Here is a 21,120-nt window from a genome sequence, read left to right on the forward strand (position 1 = left end):
GTCTTTGGAATGGGAATCGTCACTAATCACTGCATTCACTTTCACTGGAAAATGGCTGCAGCTGGCTAATGGTTGATGCTTAATGGTTAGCTGGTAGGGGCCCCGTAGGCCTAAATCCCTGGATATTAACTGGAAACCGATGCTCATTAACTAGTGTCTCATTAAAGAATGAAGACAAAGTTGCAGGCAACTGGTTAGTAACTTTCAACAAAGACGCTGAAGAACTGTTGTCTTTTGGATATTCAGCATATGCTCATACATTCATCAAGTCAGATGTGCTTGTATTCTTTCTGACATTACTTTCTATATCATACTGAATATATGCATGTATACACACATCGGTACACACTGCACAAAGTGAGTTTGCCAGAATAGTTTCTCCATATGAATTTGACTGTTACTGTTAGGGTGTGCGTAGCCTTAACTTAGACTTAAATTCATAATTGTGTTTGTGCTTTTGGGTAATAGTTGTCCCCACACACTGTCCAAGCCTCTCTGAGATCTAAACGCTGACTGGACCAGACCACACTGAGATGCCAATCTTGGGTAAGACCATGTTGTGTACATACTTATTTGACCTTTTATTCTCTGCATTATAGGATACAAAAGATAACAAATAACATTTTCTGATATCTGAATATGAGATATTCCAAAGTGAAATGCCAAAGAGGCTTATAAAAGTTGGAATCTCTACAATGTCTGTCAAGTGGAATGTCACCAAGGCTGACCTTGTGTGGAGAGAGTGAATTATTGGAAGGTTAAGGATGTCCGTGACAGAGTGTACTTTTTCTTTTTATTATTTAGAAGCAAGTTGACTTGCCTGTTTCCACACAAAATGCTTTTTCTTTCATAGGAGATGCGTACCAGCTGAACCAATAAGACTGATGCATTATTATTTGGCACAGGTGATATCTGATCTGTGACTTTCCCTGGAGCCAGGACCCATTTTCTAAAATTCCAATCTGTGGATTATTGTGTCATATTAAATTCCCTTTCACCACCTTGATAACATACGCACATGATCCCAAAATGTCACACACACACACATGCAGTTCATTGACACTCAGCAGCCAAAGAGGCAGATGGCATTTCCTTCTAAGGAGCTGGTGGCTGTCTGCAGGTCGTGTGCCGTCTCCACTGACCACATCCATCACTTGAGGCAAAAACAGGGAGGGGAGCACAAGACTTGGAGCAGGGGCCCACTCCTCATACCGTGCTCTCAGGGAGGATGTGGTTACTTTCAAGGGAATTTCTATATTTGTAATTCCTGCATCATACACTCTGCGGAGCTACTGCTCATGTTCCAGAAAATTATTTTTTTAAAAGCCTGTCTTACTGTCGCTCATTGTCACTTTGATTAGGTCAAGTAGTGTGGTAATGGAAGTAAAGCTGTTGAAACACTGGTGTGATGAATAGCTCCACCTGTGCTTGAGGAAACATGTCCCCCAGCAGTGTAATGAGGACACACCCAGAGCTGATCTGCAGCTGTAAACACACATGCAGGCACACCTGCCAAGTATGAGTCACGCATGGTGGGCGGGGCATGGAGAGAGCATGAGCTCATCCTGCTAGTTCCCGCACATTCCCACATCTCATCTCCACCTCCCCTGTTCTCTCTGTCTTTGTCTTCCCATCTCTCTTACCGGCCTCTTCCTGTTCCTCCCGCCTCACCTCTTACCTGTCCCAGTCCCTCTTCCTTTGTGTGTGTTTGTTTGTTTGTGAGCGTGCTTATTTTCTTTGTTGTGGCTGCTCCTCTGTCAACAGAAACAGGAAGGGGTGTGTACCTGTGTGTGTGTGGGGGGGGGGTTTGTTCACCTGGTGGCCAGGTAAAGAGGTGGGGCAGTGTGTGTGTGTGTGTGTGTGTGTGTTGGTAGGGATTACAGTCAAAACAGCCGGTGTGAGAAACAGGAGATGCACTAGAAGCGTGAGAACACTACCTGGAAAACAGCTGGGAATGTCTGCTGAATAGGCTGACTAAACACACATGTATATACTTAGAAACACAGACGCACATATAGACACACACACACTAATACATGCAAGTGAGGCACTCCCACACTCACATTCCTGTAAAATACATGCTGGGTCAGACCCAACAGGGACTTGTATACTGACTCTTTTCTCTAGAATCCTAGTTCTGGGGTCTGGGAAGTTGCAGACAACAGACGATTTAGCTCCCCTAAAAGACCTGCACTGCTTTTAACTTTTAATCAAATATGATGTGCTAATTAAACATGACTTGTCTCATTTTGTTGGAATTTCGCCAGCCTTTGCTCACATGTGCAGTATTTTTTATATGGACACTGACAGAAGTTTATTACAGTACAGTGTGTTTATTACTGTTATTCTTTGTGTGTGTGTGTAAAAGTAGATGGGAAGAGCAAGGACAGTTTCTACATTCTCTGATTTCACTGGAAAGAGGAAGTTAACTCTTGTTTACTTCATATGATAACATACGGGCAGATTATGCAACACTCTCTGTGTGAACAGTATGTGTATGTGAGGGAGGGAGAAACAAAAAAGTAACCAGATGATAGTCACTGACCATGAAGGAAACTCTTACACGCCATTTGAATAGATGCACACAGTTAAAGAAGGATCTGTCACACACGCATGCACACACACATACACACACACACACACACACACACGCATGCACACACACATGCAGAAGAGTAAAATGCTTCAGGTAATGCTTTCTCTCTCTCCCTCCCTCCCTCTCTCTCTCTCTCTGCCTTATAAACCTGTCATCCATTCTCTCTCATGCAGCATATACAAATATGGTGAAAACATTCCTTTATGCAGAACTGTTTGCATTCCTGCTCGTTGGATCTGTGGGAAATATCTGGGAAACTGAGTTCAGATGATCACCAGCTTAGTCATGTCAACTTTGTCATCAAGAATAACTCATAGCTCCATTTGGGGAAAAAAAAACATTGAAAATATCAAGTATTTAAATAGCCACAGCAGTGTTATTTTGGAAAAGGCCACTTTAAAACCTGAGCTCAAAAACATCACCTTATAGGCCACCTCCGGATCATCAAAACTACAGACAAGCAGGGCAAAAAGCCTCTATACATTTTTAGGTTGTTCAGTCAATCTTTAGAAAATCTTATTTTTTTTTGCTCAAATCCAAAACAGCAGTCCTGGATCTCACCCTAAGACACAACAGCTGATTTAGAGCTTTGGCAGCCAAAACAGCATCAAATGCAGGTGGTGTCAGAAATGGCGAAACAAATTTTCATGGTAACGCGTTTCTGCCTGCAGGTTATATTTACATTTTAGCACTACAACTCACTAAGCATTTGTCACACACTCAGACATGCCTCACAATCGATGTTGTACAGTTTGCCATAGATTGCAACCAAGATGTCGTTAAACCCAATCTTGCACGGTGAGGCATGCAATGTTATTACACAGAATATAGAGGTCTAAAGTCTCCTTTTGTGAGATTAAATAGGTAATGTTATTTTCTGTATTAAGGAAGAAAACACATAGGTTCATGCACGTTTAAAGTATTTTATCTGTTTGTTTTCAAGGTCCGTCTCTCTCTCTAAGCCTACCATGTGCACACTCTAATGCAGAAAACACAGTATGTTTGTACGTTGGCCGAGGCTGGTCACACAAATCAAATGCTGTGGGGGACATCCACAAATGGCTACCAATACTACTAGCTTTAATACTAGCTTTTAAATGCACACACACACACACACACACACACACACACACACACACACACACACACGGTCACTAATGTAGTGGCAGTATCCCAGACAGCTTTCCGGAAGTGTGTCATTTCCTGTGGAGCTACTGCAGGTCTCTGTCCATAAGGCTGATGACTCCCTGGGGCAACGGGCTACTTTACACTGCTCATATGGACATATACACTGAAATTTCAGCCTGAAACCAAAATCTACTCACAGTCCACACAGAAACAATCTCATCATGGCTAAAAAACTCTTCTTCAGTCACTGCTGTTGAATCAGCTTTTGTGTTTATACTCAGTGTAAGATCCCACACCAATAAGTCTTTGATCTGAGTTTTTTTTTCTTATCATCAGTCTTGGATTCATTCTGATGAATGTGCCCCTCACATTAAGTCGTCCCCCCCAGAATATTTATTTTTCCACCAGCCAAGAATGACCTGCCAAGGCTGAGGGGATGGCCTTGCAGTAAAACACAGGAGTGATCTTAGTTGTTCTCCAGTCTTGGCTGTCTCTCCACTTTTGAGAGTCTTTTATTTTAAAGAATAAATGCCTATTTTATGTGTTTTAATCTACTGACCCCCTAAAGTACTTTTGTAATGTCAGTAACATCAGTAATGTTACGATATGAGTCAGATTCTTTGTGAATTTTAATATTCATGTTGGTTGCCCTTCTTCCTCTTTGTTTGCTTCTGTTTTTAGCAAACTTTTAGATTTCTTTAATTTGATCCAATATGTGAAGCACTGCAGCGATGAAAAAGGTCACACACTCGACCTACTGTGTGCATGATGTGGATTTTGTTGACTTTGCTGTCTCCGATCACAACACAGTGCTCCTCAAGGTTCCACTCCTCTGTAATGACCCCAACTCCTCACAATGATCCGCACCCACCCCCTAGATTCCCTCTCTTTTTATCGTTTCTGTCAACATTTTACTGCTTCATATTTTTTAATATGAGAGAACAACTTGACCTCACTAAAGAGGAGCTTGTCAGTTTTTGTTTTTTTTTTTACAGTTCTTGGACAACTATTTTAGATTCTGCAGCTCGAGTCAGATATAAGAACCTGAAACCTTCTTTTCTGCCATGTTTGAATTAAGAATCAAGAAAGAGACAGTGCAAGAAGGCAGAGCAGAAATGGAAAAAGTGTAATCCTTGCTTCTCTAAGATCTAATATTCACTTATCAGTGTACAATCAAAGAAGCGAGGAACATGGTCATAATCCCAGAATCTGTCTCTAAAACTGTAAATTCCCCCATCTAGCCAGCCAGTTGAATATGCCCCAGAGAGATGTGAAGAATATCTTAATTACTTTTGTAACAAAATAGTGGAGATTCCGCAGCACTTTAAAACTGAATTCAAAGAGCTTAATGGTGACTCCTGTTCACCTTCATTACTTACCCACTTTCGTGAAATCTCTGTCAACCCTGTAACACACTGTTGCACTTTCAAAATCACCCACCTGCCTTTCTGTCTGCATTTCAGCTTTTTTTAAAAGCTGTATTTCAGGTGGTTAGTCCAGATATTTTAGCCATTATTGACTGCTCTGTCTACTGATATTTTCTCCTCTAATTTCTAACATACCACTGTTTACTCCCTTTAAAAGAAACTCTCTAGATAATCCACTCAACTAATTTCTATTATAAACAACAGGCTATTTGGAAAAATTTCAATCTGATTTCCTTTGAGACAGTGGATCATAATGTCTTGATCAGCTATCTGAGGATCTATGTTGATATCAGTGATGTGGCTTTGGATTGGTTAATTTCCTATCTTATCTCCTATATCAGGTTCCTCTCTGTAATGCTTGGAGATACCTCTTCTTGAGCTCCTCTTTTTTGGCATCCCCCTGGGTTCTATTTTGGGTCCCCTTTTATTTATTAAATACATGCTAATCCTTAGAAAATTATGCATGCACATGACAATGATTTCCACTGCTATGTGAATGACCCAATTGTATGTCACATTCAAGTTCAAAACTTTCCTGCAGTTGAATGACTAAAGCAGAAATTATTACAATTGTCCCTTGTTGACCATCAGTGTTACCAATCTCTCCTCAAGTCTATGTGCCTTATCTAATAAAAAAATGACTGCAACCTAGTTGTTATTTTTGACTCAATTTTCTTTTGATGCGTTAGTGACCAAAGCAGTGCAGTCCTGCTTTGCCCAATTGAAATTGACTAACACTGACTAAGGTCTAGTCATTCTTTTCCTCTGCAGACTTAAAAGGTAATCTATGCTTTTGTCTCTTCTAGTTTTGTCTTTTGCAATGCACTTTACACTGATATCAGCAGGAGAAACGTCCAAAGACTGCAGTTGATACAGAATGCTGCTGCCAGGCTTTTAGAGAGTGCTATGAGAAGCGAACACATCACACCAATCCTTGCTGCCTTTCACTGGTTACCTGTGAGTTTTAAGTTTTTAGTATTAGTGGTAGTAGTATTGTATACTTATTAGTATTGTATTGTTGCACAACCAACCCTACTGACAGACACACACTTTGTCTCTTATACACACAGACATACACACCAGCTGGCATGTAGACTATATTCACAGGCAAGCTAGTTCATTGAGTTTGCATTATCACACTGTAATAGTGATTTGCATGGCTTTATCTTGAATGCATGTGCTAGTTTCCATTTAGTCTATGCTCAGGTATCATCTCGTGTTTGACTCTTTCAGCATACAGTAATACGAAAGTATTATAATTTTCCTCTCCTCCTGACCAGTCTTTCATCACTGAGTAGTAAAGAATTGAGGAGATAGACAGAATCTAAATGGCCTGCAGCTTACTCTCTATCCCTTCTTTACAATTTAATGAGATAAATTAAAGTCTTTAATTAAACTTTAGGAGCAAGTTGAGCAAGAGGGAGAAATGGATCAATGAAGAGAACAATGATGGATGAGATTTGGTTTATAGAGAACATGTCACACTTGTCATAGAAATCTGCCTTCAGGCTACCATTCTGTTCGTCAGTAAGCCTGTATATTTCTCTACTACCTGCCCCTTATTTCCAGCTGTTTACTTAATAACTCACATACTTAATATTTAAGTACAAACATATTTTGTCTCTCACGCAGTGCACGCAAACAAACCTACAAGCCGACCAATCCTCCCACCCAAACACATACCACTAGCCATAGACAATTAGACCTATTTCTCAGCATTAATTACCATTTTAATGAGCTAGGCTGTGAGAATGAATAATCTAACAGCATATGGCTAAGGGTGCAAAATCATAATCCTATCACAGGTTATTTATTCCCTCCCAGTTCCAGAGGCTGTTTCAACATGCTGGTCTAATTACTATTGCTGGGGGTGGGGACTGGGAGCTAAGCGTAGAAAAACAATAACAATGCTAATGCTGGCGGTAACACTAGGTTAGGCCTACACCCAAATCTTGATGAACTCTTTCTCAATAGGGAGCAGGGCTTTAAAAACAAGGAAGGACATGAGAAATGAAAAGGAATCAAGATGTCCTCTCTTTCCTTCTCCCGTTTTTTAATGAAGATTTTCTTAATGAAAGAGGCAGGAAACATCTGCTCTGGCGAGTGCCCATTCAAATGAAAGATGAAAAGCTATAGTGCTTCTTTGTGATGCGATGGAGAGGAGAGACGGAGGAGAACAGAAACAGAGGCGAATGGCTTTCTTAAATAACATCATTATTTATTGCATGTGTCTATAAAGAATCAATACAATCTAAAGCAATAAACTAAGTTTAAATTATCATCTCTTAGTAGCATCACAATATGCAAGATATGAAATATTTACAATGAAAGACACAGCAAGATAAGCCAGGGCCCATATCATAACCTTTAGATGCTGAATAAAAACTTGAAACACTATCCAAATGCAAAACACTGCTTAAAACACCAAGAGGCTCGATTAGCAAAAACAAACAGAAAAAAGTTTTCATTCAAAATTTGGAGAAAAAAAATGTACAAACAGCAAAAATCTTTTAAGGTTTAACAAACATTATTAACAGTATTTATACATTTGGTACGTCTTTGTAAACTAATTTTCAAAAGTGTAAATATTGCATATATGCCATTTGTGTTGTACCTAAGTAACAAGAATTAATTATGTCAAGTATTAATGATTTCTCTTAAAATTTTTTCAGAATTACAGCATTAGAAAATGTCCTCATAGTGGCATCCATTTCACAAGACTATCCCATGACAATTAAAAAGAAAACAAAAAAAAAAATCAAAGCCAAACCATACTGGTTAGCATATAACTTAATTAGTGCTTTTGTTGTATCAGAAAGTTCACTCAAACACATACTATGTACAGTACAAACAACATAAGTTATTTAACTTAACATGTGTCAAAGTTTCTCAGCGTTTGCTTAAATGTAATTCTCTGTAACATCGCACTATTTACAGTATATAGGCAAAGGTTAAGTACCAGTGAATTCAGATAAATAAAGAGATACTTCCCCTGGTTTGTTTCTTATATTCGGCTTGTATCTGTGTCATAGTTTTCATTCAGTACTTCCGCGTGTTTCATATTTGTTGTTGCAGTTGTTGTGGTGTTTATTGGGTTGTGTAATCCCAAGCTCGGAACCCAGCATGTACTACATTCAACGTGTCTTGTGTTACAATCTAGAAAGTTTGTAAGTGCAAGACCATGCGTTAGCTCCGGCGTGTCACGTCTGGCTCTCTCTTGGCTCAAAGTGGCAGCGGAGGCCATGGATTCAAGCTATCGAGCGGCTCATTGAACAGCCAGTCAGACTGCATCATGCATTCACGACATTGCTTAGCCCTGCCTGCACCTGCAAGCCAACCATGTAGTCTGTCAGAGCTTCGCAACGAGGTGAGAAAATGTAAGATTCTGTGCTGTCCAGTTATTCTGTATAAATAACTTCAAACATTCATGTTCCAATCCCCTGTCCAGCCAGGTCATAACTTCCTGCATGCTGTGTGGGTGTGCAGGATATTACAGGTGAACAGTGGGTGAGTAGGTTAAGTGTATAAAGGTGCTGAGACTTGGGCTCAGACAGGCCACAGATCTGGTGGTCAGGTCCAGTTGGACCTGGGTCGTGCTGCAATTTTGTTGTGTGACACCTTTAATGTCAAGTATTCCTCTAAGGTCCTCTGGGTATTCTTTCCATCTCAGGCATATTAATAAATATATTACTCTGGATCTTTAATACATCATTTTGTAATAAATGTAATGTGGGAGGAGAAGGAACTTAATCTCAGAGAGGTTGTCTCTCACTCGGCTCTGATGAACATTCAGTCTACGAGATGATCGGCTCAATCTTTGATATACTACGTGTTTATAGGTCCAAACTAAAAAGGTCCATCAGACGGCGGCTGATGGCTAGAGTAAGGCTTTGGATTGGTGATTTTTAAAAAACATTCACCTCTGAAAATAAATATTTTATATATATTTCTACTGTGTGAATTGGTACCAACCAGGTTTTGCTGAGGTAGGGTTTTTTTTTTTTAAGTATATGTTAACTTTGATTTTTAAATATGTTCATAAATGCCACCTCTTTTTGCAGTACAATCTGTATAGAAATTCACACACACATACTTCATTCGATGCATACATACATGATAAATAAATAAATATATGTAATCTGTATGCATGAAAGTGTGTTTGTTTTTTGCGTGTATGTGTGTGCACACTTTTCTCTCCAGGTTTGGTTCACAGGTTTTCAGGTAAGAGTATCTGGCAACTATTGGCTGAAGCCAAAACAAAACCAGCTGAAAGTGGATGAACTGAAATAATAATAACAATAATAAACATAACAATATACTGCATAATAATTTTGCAGGCCTACGCACAGAGATAAATAGTACCTATCTATAGTTAGAGTTAATAGTCCGTTTAAGTTTATTTTTTTTTAAGTAATTTAGTACAGCAGCAGCGATGGCGCCTGAATGTTTTGGTGCCAAGAAAAGCGGAGGGAAGATTTAGGGCAAGGGTCAAGTGTTGCCATGGTGATGGCCGTCCCTGTGACCCTCGAAGGCGGCATAGAGGTCAAAGGACATCGACTGTAGCGCATGGTCCAGCTGTTGCTGTGGCGACCTTGTCACTTGGCTGCAGCGAAAATCCTACGTTCACAGGAAAAGGAGGGAGACAAGTCGGGGGGGGTTGGGAGGAGACCTCAGCCTTCATTCTGAAAAAAAGAAGAAAAAAAGTTTGTTGTGATTTACAGATATTAAGTTCAATAACACTGCATGAGATTTCTTGGTCAATACTCCTTCAGATACTTAATCTAAGTGTATGTACAAACAGTATATTATATATCATTTACGCTGGATGGACCAATAGAGGAAAGTCAAACAGATACCCCCACTCTGTTACCAAGTAAGGAATAAGTGCTCTTCAAGCGGCCTGCCTTTGTGTGTGTGTGTGTGTGCATGTGTGTGTGTGCATGTGTGTGTGTGTGTATTCCTCAGCTGGTACACACTGAAATGGCAGGTGCTTTCACAGCAGGGGAAAAACAGAGTGGCATTTAGCACTGTGCAGCTGACACAAGGCAGTCTCCAATGACGGCAAAAGAGACAGCAACAACACTTCCACACAGCAGAATACACACAACCAGGTATTCTTGATTGCATACCTACTGAAGTCAAGTAAAATACCACATTCACTCCCACACACACACACACACACACACACACACCACAGCTGTGTATTTTCACATGGTATAAACCATTAGCCTTCAGAGTGTCGCTTTTCTCCCAGTGGAAAGCTGTGCTGACCCTTGCCCTGATGTACTTGTTTGTGTGGTTTCATTTGCATGCAGAGCTATCAAATGGGAGCGGAAGTCTTGGCTGACACACACACAACACACACACAACACACACACACACACACACACACACACAGCCCCTCTCTGCGGCTGCATTTCTTCCCTCATTCACTGTCTCCTCTCCCTCTTCTCCAGCCATGAACAAGAGCTGTTTTCACAAAGCTGGATGTGATCGTCATTCTCTAAAACAAACCTTTCATTCAGAGTCCTTGCAGTTACCCCCTCTTCAACTACTCCCACCACACACACACACACACACACACACACACACACACACTGTTGTGTCTGTTCTCTCTCTCTACCCAATACATACATGTTGTAAATGAAAATCAGATGCTAATGTCAAATGTAAAGTTTTATAGAAACTTGACACAACAGCTGATGACCACATTGGAGAGGCTGAATGCTCACACATTCAAAAACTATGGAACCAGAAAGTTCAGAAAGTGAAAAATAAAATCCTTGATTTCCCTTCTGTGGCTACCTGTGCTGGCTGAGCTCTGCTTCTTCATTGCCATGGGTGTCAGAGATAGAGTAAAATAGAAACACTGCGGTGGGAAGTGGTGGAAAAAACATAGTAACAGAATCAACCTGACAGAGAGGAACGGGAATGCAGTGAGGTCATGGGACCGATGGTCCATAATAATCTGAGTGTGTGTGTGTGTGTGTGTTTCTGGAAGGGATGGGCCAGTCAGTGGCCTGTAGAGGCAGACACTTGGGTGAGAATGACTGAGATCTGCCAGGAAGGAGCGCTGAATCACTCCTCTGATTAACAACCAGGTGTAGCCATATACGTAAACAGTCAAAAAATTATCATAATTACAAGAACAATGGCGCAATAGGATAAGAGCTATTCAAACATGTCCTGGTTGAAGAAAAATGTAAGTGCGCAAGGGAGAATTTTGTGTGTGTGTGTGTGTGTGTGTGTGTGTGTGTGTGTGTGTGGCGGGGGGGTATTGAGAGAAAGGGACGTAGTCTGCGGGGGAATGAACCCAATGGCTCCGACCCCTCCTCTTTTTTCAAGCACATAACACACATCCCTCCGCCTGTCCCTTAACCCACGTCTGTGACCCACCCCCTCCCACCACCACCACCACCACCACACACACCCAAGCTCTGTTCATTATTTATTTAGTTCTCACAGGCTAAATTTAGCCGTGCTCCATTCAGGGCTAGGACACACACAGGCATGTATTAGCAGCCTCCTCTCTGGTGCTTCAGAAGCAGAGTAAACATCTCCATGTCTGTTGATGTATCACCTGCTTGAGTAGCTCTGTGCTGTAGCACAGCTAAATGAATGAGCTTTTAGGGGAACTGCTGCAACTGTGTTTCCGAGCAGCAAAAGAGGAAAGAGTATCAGCAACTGTAAATGAGCTTCTGCAAACAACAAACCTGATGTGGTGAGTAGGTTTCCTCCTTCAGATAGGGAGAGATCAGCAGGCTCAGATCTGCTCTGTTTACATTCCTGCCCTGCAGGCTTCACCCTGATCTCCACCAAGCAAACACTGACTGACTCCTCACCTCTGACCTCCCACACCTCTGTCTGACCAACAAAAGGAAAACAGCAGCCACTGTTGTTGCTGTTGTTGTCCTGCTGACTCATTAGTACATATTCTAAATAACGCGTGTAATTATTTTCTTCAGTCTTCTCCAATTCAACCTTTTTTCAAAAACTGCTTAAATATGTTGATTTTCATTTTTCTCAAATGATTGATGAAGCATTTGGTCTCTTAAGAAAACTGTCAAATCAAAAGACCTTGTTTATGGCCTTGTATATGACAGAAGCAGAAAATCTTCGGGAGCTTAGAGCTTTGAACTAGGTAATATTTGGCCTTTTTGCTTAACAAATAGGTGATTTGTCATTGGAAACCAGTTGCTGATTCTTTTTCAGGCTACCAAACAACAGAAATGAGACAACTAACACCACAAGCAAAGTCCAGGTGATGTTAAGAAGCCACTGCTAGATATAACAGCATTGCTTCCTTGATATCCTCTGCCTAATCCTATGCTTAACTACATGATACACCTCTGTGGAGAAGCATTAAGACAGCGGTGGTGTCCAGAGAGATAGAGAAGAGATTATGATGAGCTGTTTATGAATGAAAACTTCCAAGAACTAATAGACTCATACAAGTAGACTGAGCTTAACCTGGTGTGTGCGTGTGTTTTGTGTAAGTACAGCACTATATGGCATATGCACTCACGTCACTCACACAAGCTCTATCTCTCCTTCTATCTCTAGACAAAACAAGCTACTCAACAATGTCTAATCCTGAAGTGAATGTAATCCTTCTTACCTCCAAGCTAAATTGAGAATATGGTAGGCTGACTTTGTTTTTATCTAGTGCTGGAACATCCTGCCCTACTTTACTCAAAGGTAGCGCTGTGTATGTATGTGTGAGGGGGGGGGGTGCACAGGACAGGTGAAGACAAAGACTGTATGTTCCTCAAAATACTGTATGTACACAAATAATCAGGTGGAGGCATTGTGTCCAGAGTTCAAATGTTCTAGGCTCAAATTATGCTAGCTGGCTGCAAAAATAAAAGTTGTGATGTACGAGCATATTGGTTACCTGCAAAAGTACACTTTTACAGTGCATACTGCATGCACGATGATATGTGCACAAACTTGCTGCATTCATGAGATATGCTTTCAAAACATATCTGATTCTCAGATGTCAGACTTTCCCATCAGCTCATAAACACACCATAACTTTCTTATCTATTATCTACTATTAACTATCATCAATCTGACAATTATTTTCTAGATTAATCGTCTACAAAATGCCATAACGACAAAAGGTCATTAGAATTCACCAGAACCCCAAACCAACAGTCCAAACCAATACAATGGTATACGCCAAAGTAATCGATATACCACAGCAACATATCCTCAAATTTGAACCGGAGAAAGTTTTGCATTTTTGCTAGAAAATTGACTGAAATGATAAACTGACTATCAAAATAGCTGCCGATTAATTTTCTGCCAACTGACATCCATTAATCATTGCAGGTTTAGACATTTCAGATCAAACCAGTTGGCCATTATTTATCTGTTTTGTCTGTCAGATAAACCAGGCAGCAAGAGAGTGAGAGTCTTGTTAGTGGCTCTGATCAGATATGATTAGCTAATTGTTTAATGCATCGTTAGACAATCCTTCATGGCCTCTGGAGTGAAAAGCCAATCAGAGACAGCCCACTAAGGTCAGATAACAACAGGAAAAACACAAGGCTCAAACGCGCCGTAGTGGAGAAGGTGTGTGTGTGGAGGAGGAGGAGGGGGGAGAGGGGGGAGGGGGGAGGGGGGCTTGAATCACATGATTTCGGAAAAACAGAAACCAATGCCTGGAGAGACGAAGAGGAGAAACAGGGGAGGAGGGGGTTGGTATATGGCTTCTTGAAACTGCCTCGCCACACCCCCACCTTCTCCCTGTTGTTGTTGTGGCAGATGGTGGCCAGTCATTAGCGTATTGTCACTCTCCTCTGACGGGCCAGATAACCAGTGAGCACTGCTTGGCGGGGCAGGTGCAAAACCCCTGACTCCCCCACCCCTCCACCATCTGCTAATGGCTGTGTGTATGGACGCGCACAGGAGAGGAAGACACGCAGACAAAGTGGAAATGTGTGTGTGTGTGTGTTTTGGTGGTGGTGGTGGGGGCGGTTCTGGGCCCACAAATGAAAGGCATGGAGAGTGTGAGTCAGTCCTCTCCCCTGTGTGCACCCATGCAAGACTCAGTCGGACAGAGAAACATTCGATAAATGAGGACATAAGTGGGAAAAGAGGATGACAGGGGGATGATGAATAAGCTTTTATGGAAGAAAGAGTAGTGTCAGGAGAGATATACAAAGAATGGGAGTAAAAAGTTGTAAAAATAGTACACGGCCTTCCTTGTTTCATTCCACAGAGATGGAGGTGTGTGGATTTCTGGAAATGCCCCGATGGCAATAACCCCCCCTCCCTCTCTCTCTCTCTCTTAGTCTCACACAGGCGCGGTGGTAGTTCAAAGGTCAAGAAACTGACATTATCGGCAGGGCCGGAAGGCGTGCACTGAAAGCTAAACAGCTCCCTCCTCCATCCATCGCCGCCGCCCCTCCCTGCACGTCACGTCAAGGGTCAAAACCAAAGCAACAACAGTGTAACCAAACAACTGACTGACTCAACCATTCGCCATAAGCCGCATGAAGGCCTGTATAGACGCCCAGGCGGGACATGCTGACATATTTGCATGTTTGTTGAGCGGCGCTGAGGAGCAACGTCTCCCTCCCTCTCCATCTCTAACCCTACCTCACACTGCGATAACTTTAGATGTCAAATGAGGACACGGGGGTTTGATCTCCTCATCTGTCTGTTTCAAATTGACGCGCAGGGAATTCAAACCGTGGGTCACTCTGCGATAACAAGAGAATGTGCCAAAGCCTGTCATCTTGTAGTAAACAGTCATGCACTCATTTTCTCTCTCACACACAAGCAACAGAAGTGTTTTTTTTAATATTTTGATGAGTGTATCAATGATTTGCCACACTGGTCACAGCGCTGATCAGAGCTGAGTCATTCACTATTATGTACAAGGTCATTTGTTTGTCAGGAAGGGCTTATATAACCAAGATACAGTAGCAAAGACAAACTCTTACCGGAATGACACTGATCTCTATCGCTCTGTTTCTTTTCTTTCTTTCCTTGTTACTCCTCCATTCCTCCCCCTCACTCTTTCTCCCTCCCTCCCTTCAGCCAACAGCTCAATTGTCTATTTTGTTGTACATGAAAAACAAAACAAGTCATCCATCATTCACCATTGTTCCTCCGCCTCCCTCTTTCCTCCTACCCCGCTCTCATAGCCTTAGACAAATGTCTCCACTGAGGTGCAAATTCAATATTTGGGTCCTGTCCTCTGAAACACAAAAGCACCAGGACACAATGAAGTGAGGGGAGGTTCACAATAGGTGTGAGTGTGCCCATGCATGTGCGTGTGCCTGAAGTCACACATAAAAAGTCATGTGTGTTCATGCAAAACATTAGCAAGCACCCCCTCCTGTTTAAAACTGTTCCAGTGGTGTGTTTGTAAAGTTGCTCTCAGAAGGAAAAAAAAAAGAATCCTCCAATCCCCCCCTGAGTCCATCCCACCAGGTTAGAAAAACAAGTGAGCATTCACCTCTCCCAGCAACCTTTGCACACTGCCCACATTCCAGTCCTGAAACCCAGTACCTGACAATTGATAAACAACTGACTCACTTGTTTTTCTGGGGAACCCGATGACTTGCACCAAGCCCCACACTGGCTGCGCTCACAGCATGAGAGCGAGCAGAGACAGAGACAAAGGGAGACAACTTGGTTGTGAAACCACAAACAACAATTAAACTCTTATTTCACCACCAGGAACACTGACTCCTGACTCATGAGGATCCCGACACAGTGTGTTTTCTTCTCAAACAACAGCAACTTCTGACATGCCCCTGCTAAGTCATCTATCCCTGTAAATGATCCCTGCCATTTAGAGAAGCATGAAAGGCCATGATGCAACAGTGAACAAAATGAGGTGAAAGGTAATATTTTGATGGCAACCGTTCCTTCCCACAAAGACACCTAGTCATCAGGACTTCACAGCTTATTCATACACATACCAGCCTTGTAAAAGCTACTTTACACGGTCTCATAACATGAGCCATAAACATGTATTTTTGCTACCTCCATAAGTACATCATTTGTGTGCTGCATGCGTCACTGGATCAGACTAGATGTATTGTGAAATACTGACGTGGTATAAAACTGCGTCACTGAGGGAAGACCAGAGCACACCATTCACACACATCACAGCAGCATGGAGCCTGCCAGAATAAAATATAACAAGTCCGGCCATGGATTTCAAAATAAAACTGTTTCAAAATAAGATGGTTGCAGAATAACATCTATTTTTTGTCATGTGAATCCTAAACTGTAATACAGTCTTCCTTTAAGGAGATCTGCAGCTAAGGAGCGCAAAAGCAGCACGTTGAGGAGAATATGGAGATATTTTTCTTGCTTTGCACGCTTCACTGTTTCAGCTGCTGCTGTAATATCTTTATGCTGTTTGAATCAGATCAAACACCAAAACAGCCCTCCTCAGAGCAGCCGTGAGATTTGTCGATGTGTCATGGGTGTGACGAGTAGGTGACTAATCCTATCTAAACATCACAGCCTACACCCAACAGCAACATTCATTTCAACTTCACTTCCCTCGGCTCCTGCAGCCTGAAAACTGTTATTCTAACTTACACATGTATCAGCATGTAACCACTGTTAATGTAAGACTGACAACACTAATATAAGCTGTTTGCTACGTTTGATTGGGCAAAATGTTGGTTGTTATTTGGAACTGTATCGAGGTGATCAGTCACAATTATGGGTAGTGGCATTTCCTCTGATTCGAGGAGCGGAGACATTAACTACAAGTAAATAGTGTGACATTTAGACGAAACTACAGGGTTGTACCACAGCTGTACAGAAAAATATTGAACAGCAGTCAGTGGGTTAAATCCACAGTCTGTGTTAAACGCACAGGCTCTGCTGCAGACACCAAAATGAAGCTGTTTGTTTTCAGCATGTTATCTGAAAGGGAATCATTATTCCCAACTTTGGAATGAAAATGAGCTCTGAGGTGCAGCTTAGCAACGAGGAGCCTATCTCTGCAGAGTGCACACTAGCCCTGAGGCGGATCTCTATCCTACTCCAGCCATGGCACCACTCCTTTCATGAATGAAAACCTACTGAATGAATGAGTACGTGCGTGTGTGTGACATGTATGAAAACACTCACCTTTCACAGCGGCAGCAGTCTCCTTGAATCCCAGGCTGGCGTAGGGGCTCGTGTTGAAACCATTCATGCCCCCCTTGCAGCCGCACGCTGTCTTGAACCTCAGGAGTCCATCGCAGTCCCCTAACCTACATCCTCCGAGGTTTCCCTCCATCAAGTTTAAGGCAATGTAGTTAAGTCCATTTTGATAACCAGCTGACATCTCCCTGCACATGGGGCTGTTGCTGCTATAGTCCTCATCGGGTCCATCAGAGCTGCAAACCGTGTGGGATACATTCTCCACGGAGGCAGAGCTGTGTCGTTTGGTGTTGTGAGCAAAGGATGGGCACACGGGTGTGACAGTGGTGGTGGAGGAGAAGGTCTCAGAACTGTGCCGCCGGCGCCCCTGAGGGTCAGCCCGGATCACTTTTGCCCCCCTGTGCGGATCCACGAGGTTGACAGATAACGAAGGACCCCCCAGGAGAAAAGAGTCCAATGGCACAGGGGGTACTCCATCTACAATGCTGCAGTCAAGGCTGAGTCTCTTTACACAGGCTGTGGGGCTGGTGGGAGGGGGGGCAGCAGCATCAGTGGTGCAGAGAGCAGGTATGGGGGCAGGAGGGCTGAAAGTCATCTCAGTGTAGTCATCCTTGACTGCAGCAGTCTGACACACCAGGCTCACACCTGGATATTTCTCTACCATCCCCCTCTCCTCTGCCTTCCCCTCTATGCTTTTTTCCTCTTCTTCTCCCTCCTTGCCTCCCTGCATGTTCTGCTGAGCGTTCACCAGACTAGGGCAAGTCAAGACTTCAGATGTGTCGTTTAGGCACCCTGCAGGGGGGGAAGCCCTGGCTTGGTGTGAGCCAAGGTGACCCGGGGAGCTGACGTCAACATTAACATAGTCTGAGAGTGGCAGGGATCCCCTCTCTGCACACATTAAACTCACAGAGGACTCAGAGCCCGTTGACGCTGTGGATGCCGGCAAGTCGCGGGTAGCACTGCTAAAGTCTATGTTGATGTACTCACCGCCGGGGCTGCGCGGCTCTGAGGGGAGGGGGTGTTCGCTCATACATGGTAGTATTTTGAGGGATTCCAGAGCCAGCCGAGTGGGCCGACACACCCTACTCCGGTTTACCAGACCTCCGTCCACATGAGTGACTCTGAGAGGAGATGGGGCGGAGGAGGGGGTGCCTGGTGTCCCCGGGGAGCTGCTGGCCACAGAGTCTCCTGAAGAGACGGGACAATAGTTGGACTCCTCTTCTATCCGCTGTTTCTGTAAACTCATCACCACATACTGGTCTGTGTCTGCAGACCCGCTGCGCTGCAACTGGCCTTTAAGTGAGCGTGGTAGAGAGTTGTAAGAATAAGGCTGTCTGTGATGTTTCTGGGGGTGGGGATCTCCTCCTGAAGGACTGAGGATGTATTCTGGGGGTGTGAGAGACACCAGATGGTCAACAGGAGACATGTTCAGATACTCTCCATTACTGAGCTTTCCATCAGTGCTCTCAACTGACATCTTGGTTCCGCACCACATCCGCATATAACCACTGTCCTCCAGAGAGACACTCCCGGGGGAGTCTGTGCGTGGGGCCGGCCCCACAGAAGACGAGTATGAACGTGGGTTGATGATCTGCTTTGGAGCAGAAACACACATGGGGCTCATGGGCATGTAGGGGTCGTCCTTGGACCCTGGTGTCTGAGGTGCCACACCTGGCATCATGGGCATATAACCACTGTCACCTTGGAGGCTGCTGACAGCGATCTGCACATCCCTATAATCCTCAGGATAGGTCCCTTTAGGGGAGGCAGTGTGACACCTCCGAGACGACTGGCTGGTTGCTGACATTAGAGTATACTCATCCAGGGAGGCTGAAGATACTTGGGGGGGACCCCTCTGCTGCCGGGGGGTAGTGAGGGAGTATGTGCGCTTTCGATAAGCCTTTTCCAGCTCTGGCAACCGACGGTAACCATTCTGCTTCTGCCGCTCCATCACCATGTAGCCATCAAGCTCACTACCATCCCTGGAAGGGGGAGTATCAGCTTTGAGAGACTCAGGAGTGTTGCTCCGTAGGGTGAGCGACAGCCTCAGGTCCCGGGCATCTGCCGGGCTAGAGCCATACTCCTCACATGATATAAAACCAGCATCACTCGGGGAGCCTGAGAAGGAGGCACTGCAGCTGGAGGGGCGAGGAGCGCTGCTGTCCGGGCAGGAGGACAGATTCCCCAGGCTCGGGGTGGCCATGGGAGGGGAATGAGACAGGGGCATAGACATGGACTTACTGTGCTGGAGGGAAGAGGATTCAAATGTCCGACAAGGGCGCGTTGTAATGGTGTGAGATCTGCTCAGCAGGGTCCTGTGGACCCCTGGGCTAAGGGGGCTGCCAGTCACTGACATGGGGCGTGTCATGGTGCCATCTCCCTCGCTGGCCGTGCGTATCCGACAGGAGGAAAATTTGCTCACGGGCGAGGTCGCAGCCATGCTGTCAGTGCGTGAGCGCCGGGGGAGCCCGGTCTGGCTTGGGGGGAGATTGTTCAGGTGCCTCCGTGTCGGCACAGAGATGGGGTTCGTACCGGATGACTGGCTTTTGCTGCGCGGACGGAACTCCGACAGCTCCTTCATGGCTTTCATCGCCTCCAAGATAGTTTCGTGGATATTTTGCGCCACGACAGAGTCATCGGCCTGCATCCACAACTCCCCCGGACCCGTGGATGCAGATCGGCCAACCTCAATGAAGAAAAAGCTGTCAGAGTGGCCGCACCTCCGGATATTCATCAGCTGTAAAATGACGGAGGCGACCTCTGAGTTCAGCTTGACAAAGCTGATATTCCGGCTGGAGAGACAGAGCCGGTACACCCCGGTCAAATTTCTGCTTTGCCCGAGGCCTTTGGATTTCAGATTTACTTGCCAAACCTCCTTGTAGGCGGCGGCAACCGGCGTTATTACACCGTAGCTCGCCTCGTCGAAGCCAACCAGCGAGGACGCAGAGTTGGACGCTGAGCCGTCGTACACTTTCCCCTCTGCCATTAAATCCGTCAGCACCCGGTACCAGCTCTCCTGCTCCTGCTCGTTCTCTGCCGCCACGGCGAAATACTCGTCCTTGGTATAAAGAGCGATGAGATATTTGTGTTTCGCGTCCGCTCTCTTGTTGATATTGAGGCAGCAGTCCAGAGGAATAACTCTCTTCGCGGCCGATTTGTTTTTCCATTTCTTCTCGCTCTCGTAGTACTCCAGCCGGCCGGGGAAGCCTTCGCTCGGCTCTTTTAAAACGAAAAAGCGCTTGTGTCCGTGTTTCTGCTTCTTTAGATATCCGCATTTCTTGATATTGCTGCTCACGTTTGTGTTACTGGGCAATAACGACTGATCTCCCGTGTTTGGCGGACTCGCCATTCTCGTGTCCTTCGCTATCAGACACAATGCTTCCTTTCCTCGAGTTGCAAAAAAAAAAGAAACGACGCGCTTTATTTTAATCCTCCGCTTCCAGAGCCGGCTGTGCGTGCGTTCGTCTTCTCCTGAAGCTGAGCAATAAATAACACATGTCTGCTAGTGTCCGGACTGAGGAGGGGAAACAACATGTGACGATCTACACATCCAGCTCTTGTTTTTAAAAAAAAAGAGAGAGGGAGAGAGGGGGGAAGGAGAAGAAAAAAAAATACACACACCGACAGTGGGCGGTGCGCACTCAGCTCATTGGGCTTATTGGTGGAAACGGGATGAATGCTGGAGTGAGATGGCCCCGTTCAAAGGAGAGAGAGAAGGAAAAAGCCCTCCTACTATCACTCTGCCCTCTTCCGACTCATTTGAGCGTAGTCAGTCGGGGCTGAAGCTTTATTTATAGCAGCTCTGGTCCTGTGATCCAAATTTGACTCCTGCTAAGATTTTCA

The 21,120-nt window shown here is 44.2% G+C and overlaps 1 protein-coding gene across 1 annotated transcript; it reads right to left on the reverse strand.

Annotated features, from left to right (window-relative positions):
- Window positions 1-8,147: 8,147 nt before the first annotated feature.
- On the reverse strand, window positions 8,148-20,818 carry irs2b (insulin receptor substrate 2b). Its single transcript, XM_070837759.1, has 2 exons — window positions 17,263-20,818; window positions 8,148-9,833 (listed from the first exon to the last, which is right to left on the reverse strand). Exons 1-2 carry the CDS (start codon window positions 20,624-20,626, stop codon window positions 9,829-9,831), a joined length of 3,369 nt encoding a protein of 1,122 aa, XP_070693860.1. The 5' UTR covers window positions 20,627-20,818; the 3' UTR covers window positions 8,148-9,828.
- Between the last annotated feature and the right edge of the window lie 302 nt (window positions 20,819-21,120).

Source organism: Pempheris klunzingeri, chromosome 10 (assembly GCF_042242105.1).
Source record: "Pempheris klunzingeri isolate RE-2024b chromosome 10, fPemKlu1.hap1, whole genome shotgun sequence".
Classification (NCBI taxonomy): Eukaryota; Metazoa; Chordata; class Actinopteri; order Acropomatiformes; family Pempheridae; genus Pempheris; species Pempheris klunzingeri.

Excerpts from the sequence above, each read along its gene's own strand:
- irs2b (XM_070837759.1), bottom strand. The coding sequence starts at position 20,626 with ATGGCGAGTCCGCCAAACACGGGAGATCAGTCGTTATTGCCCAGTAAC.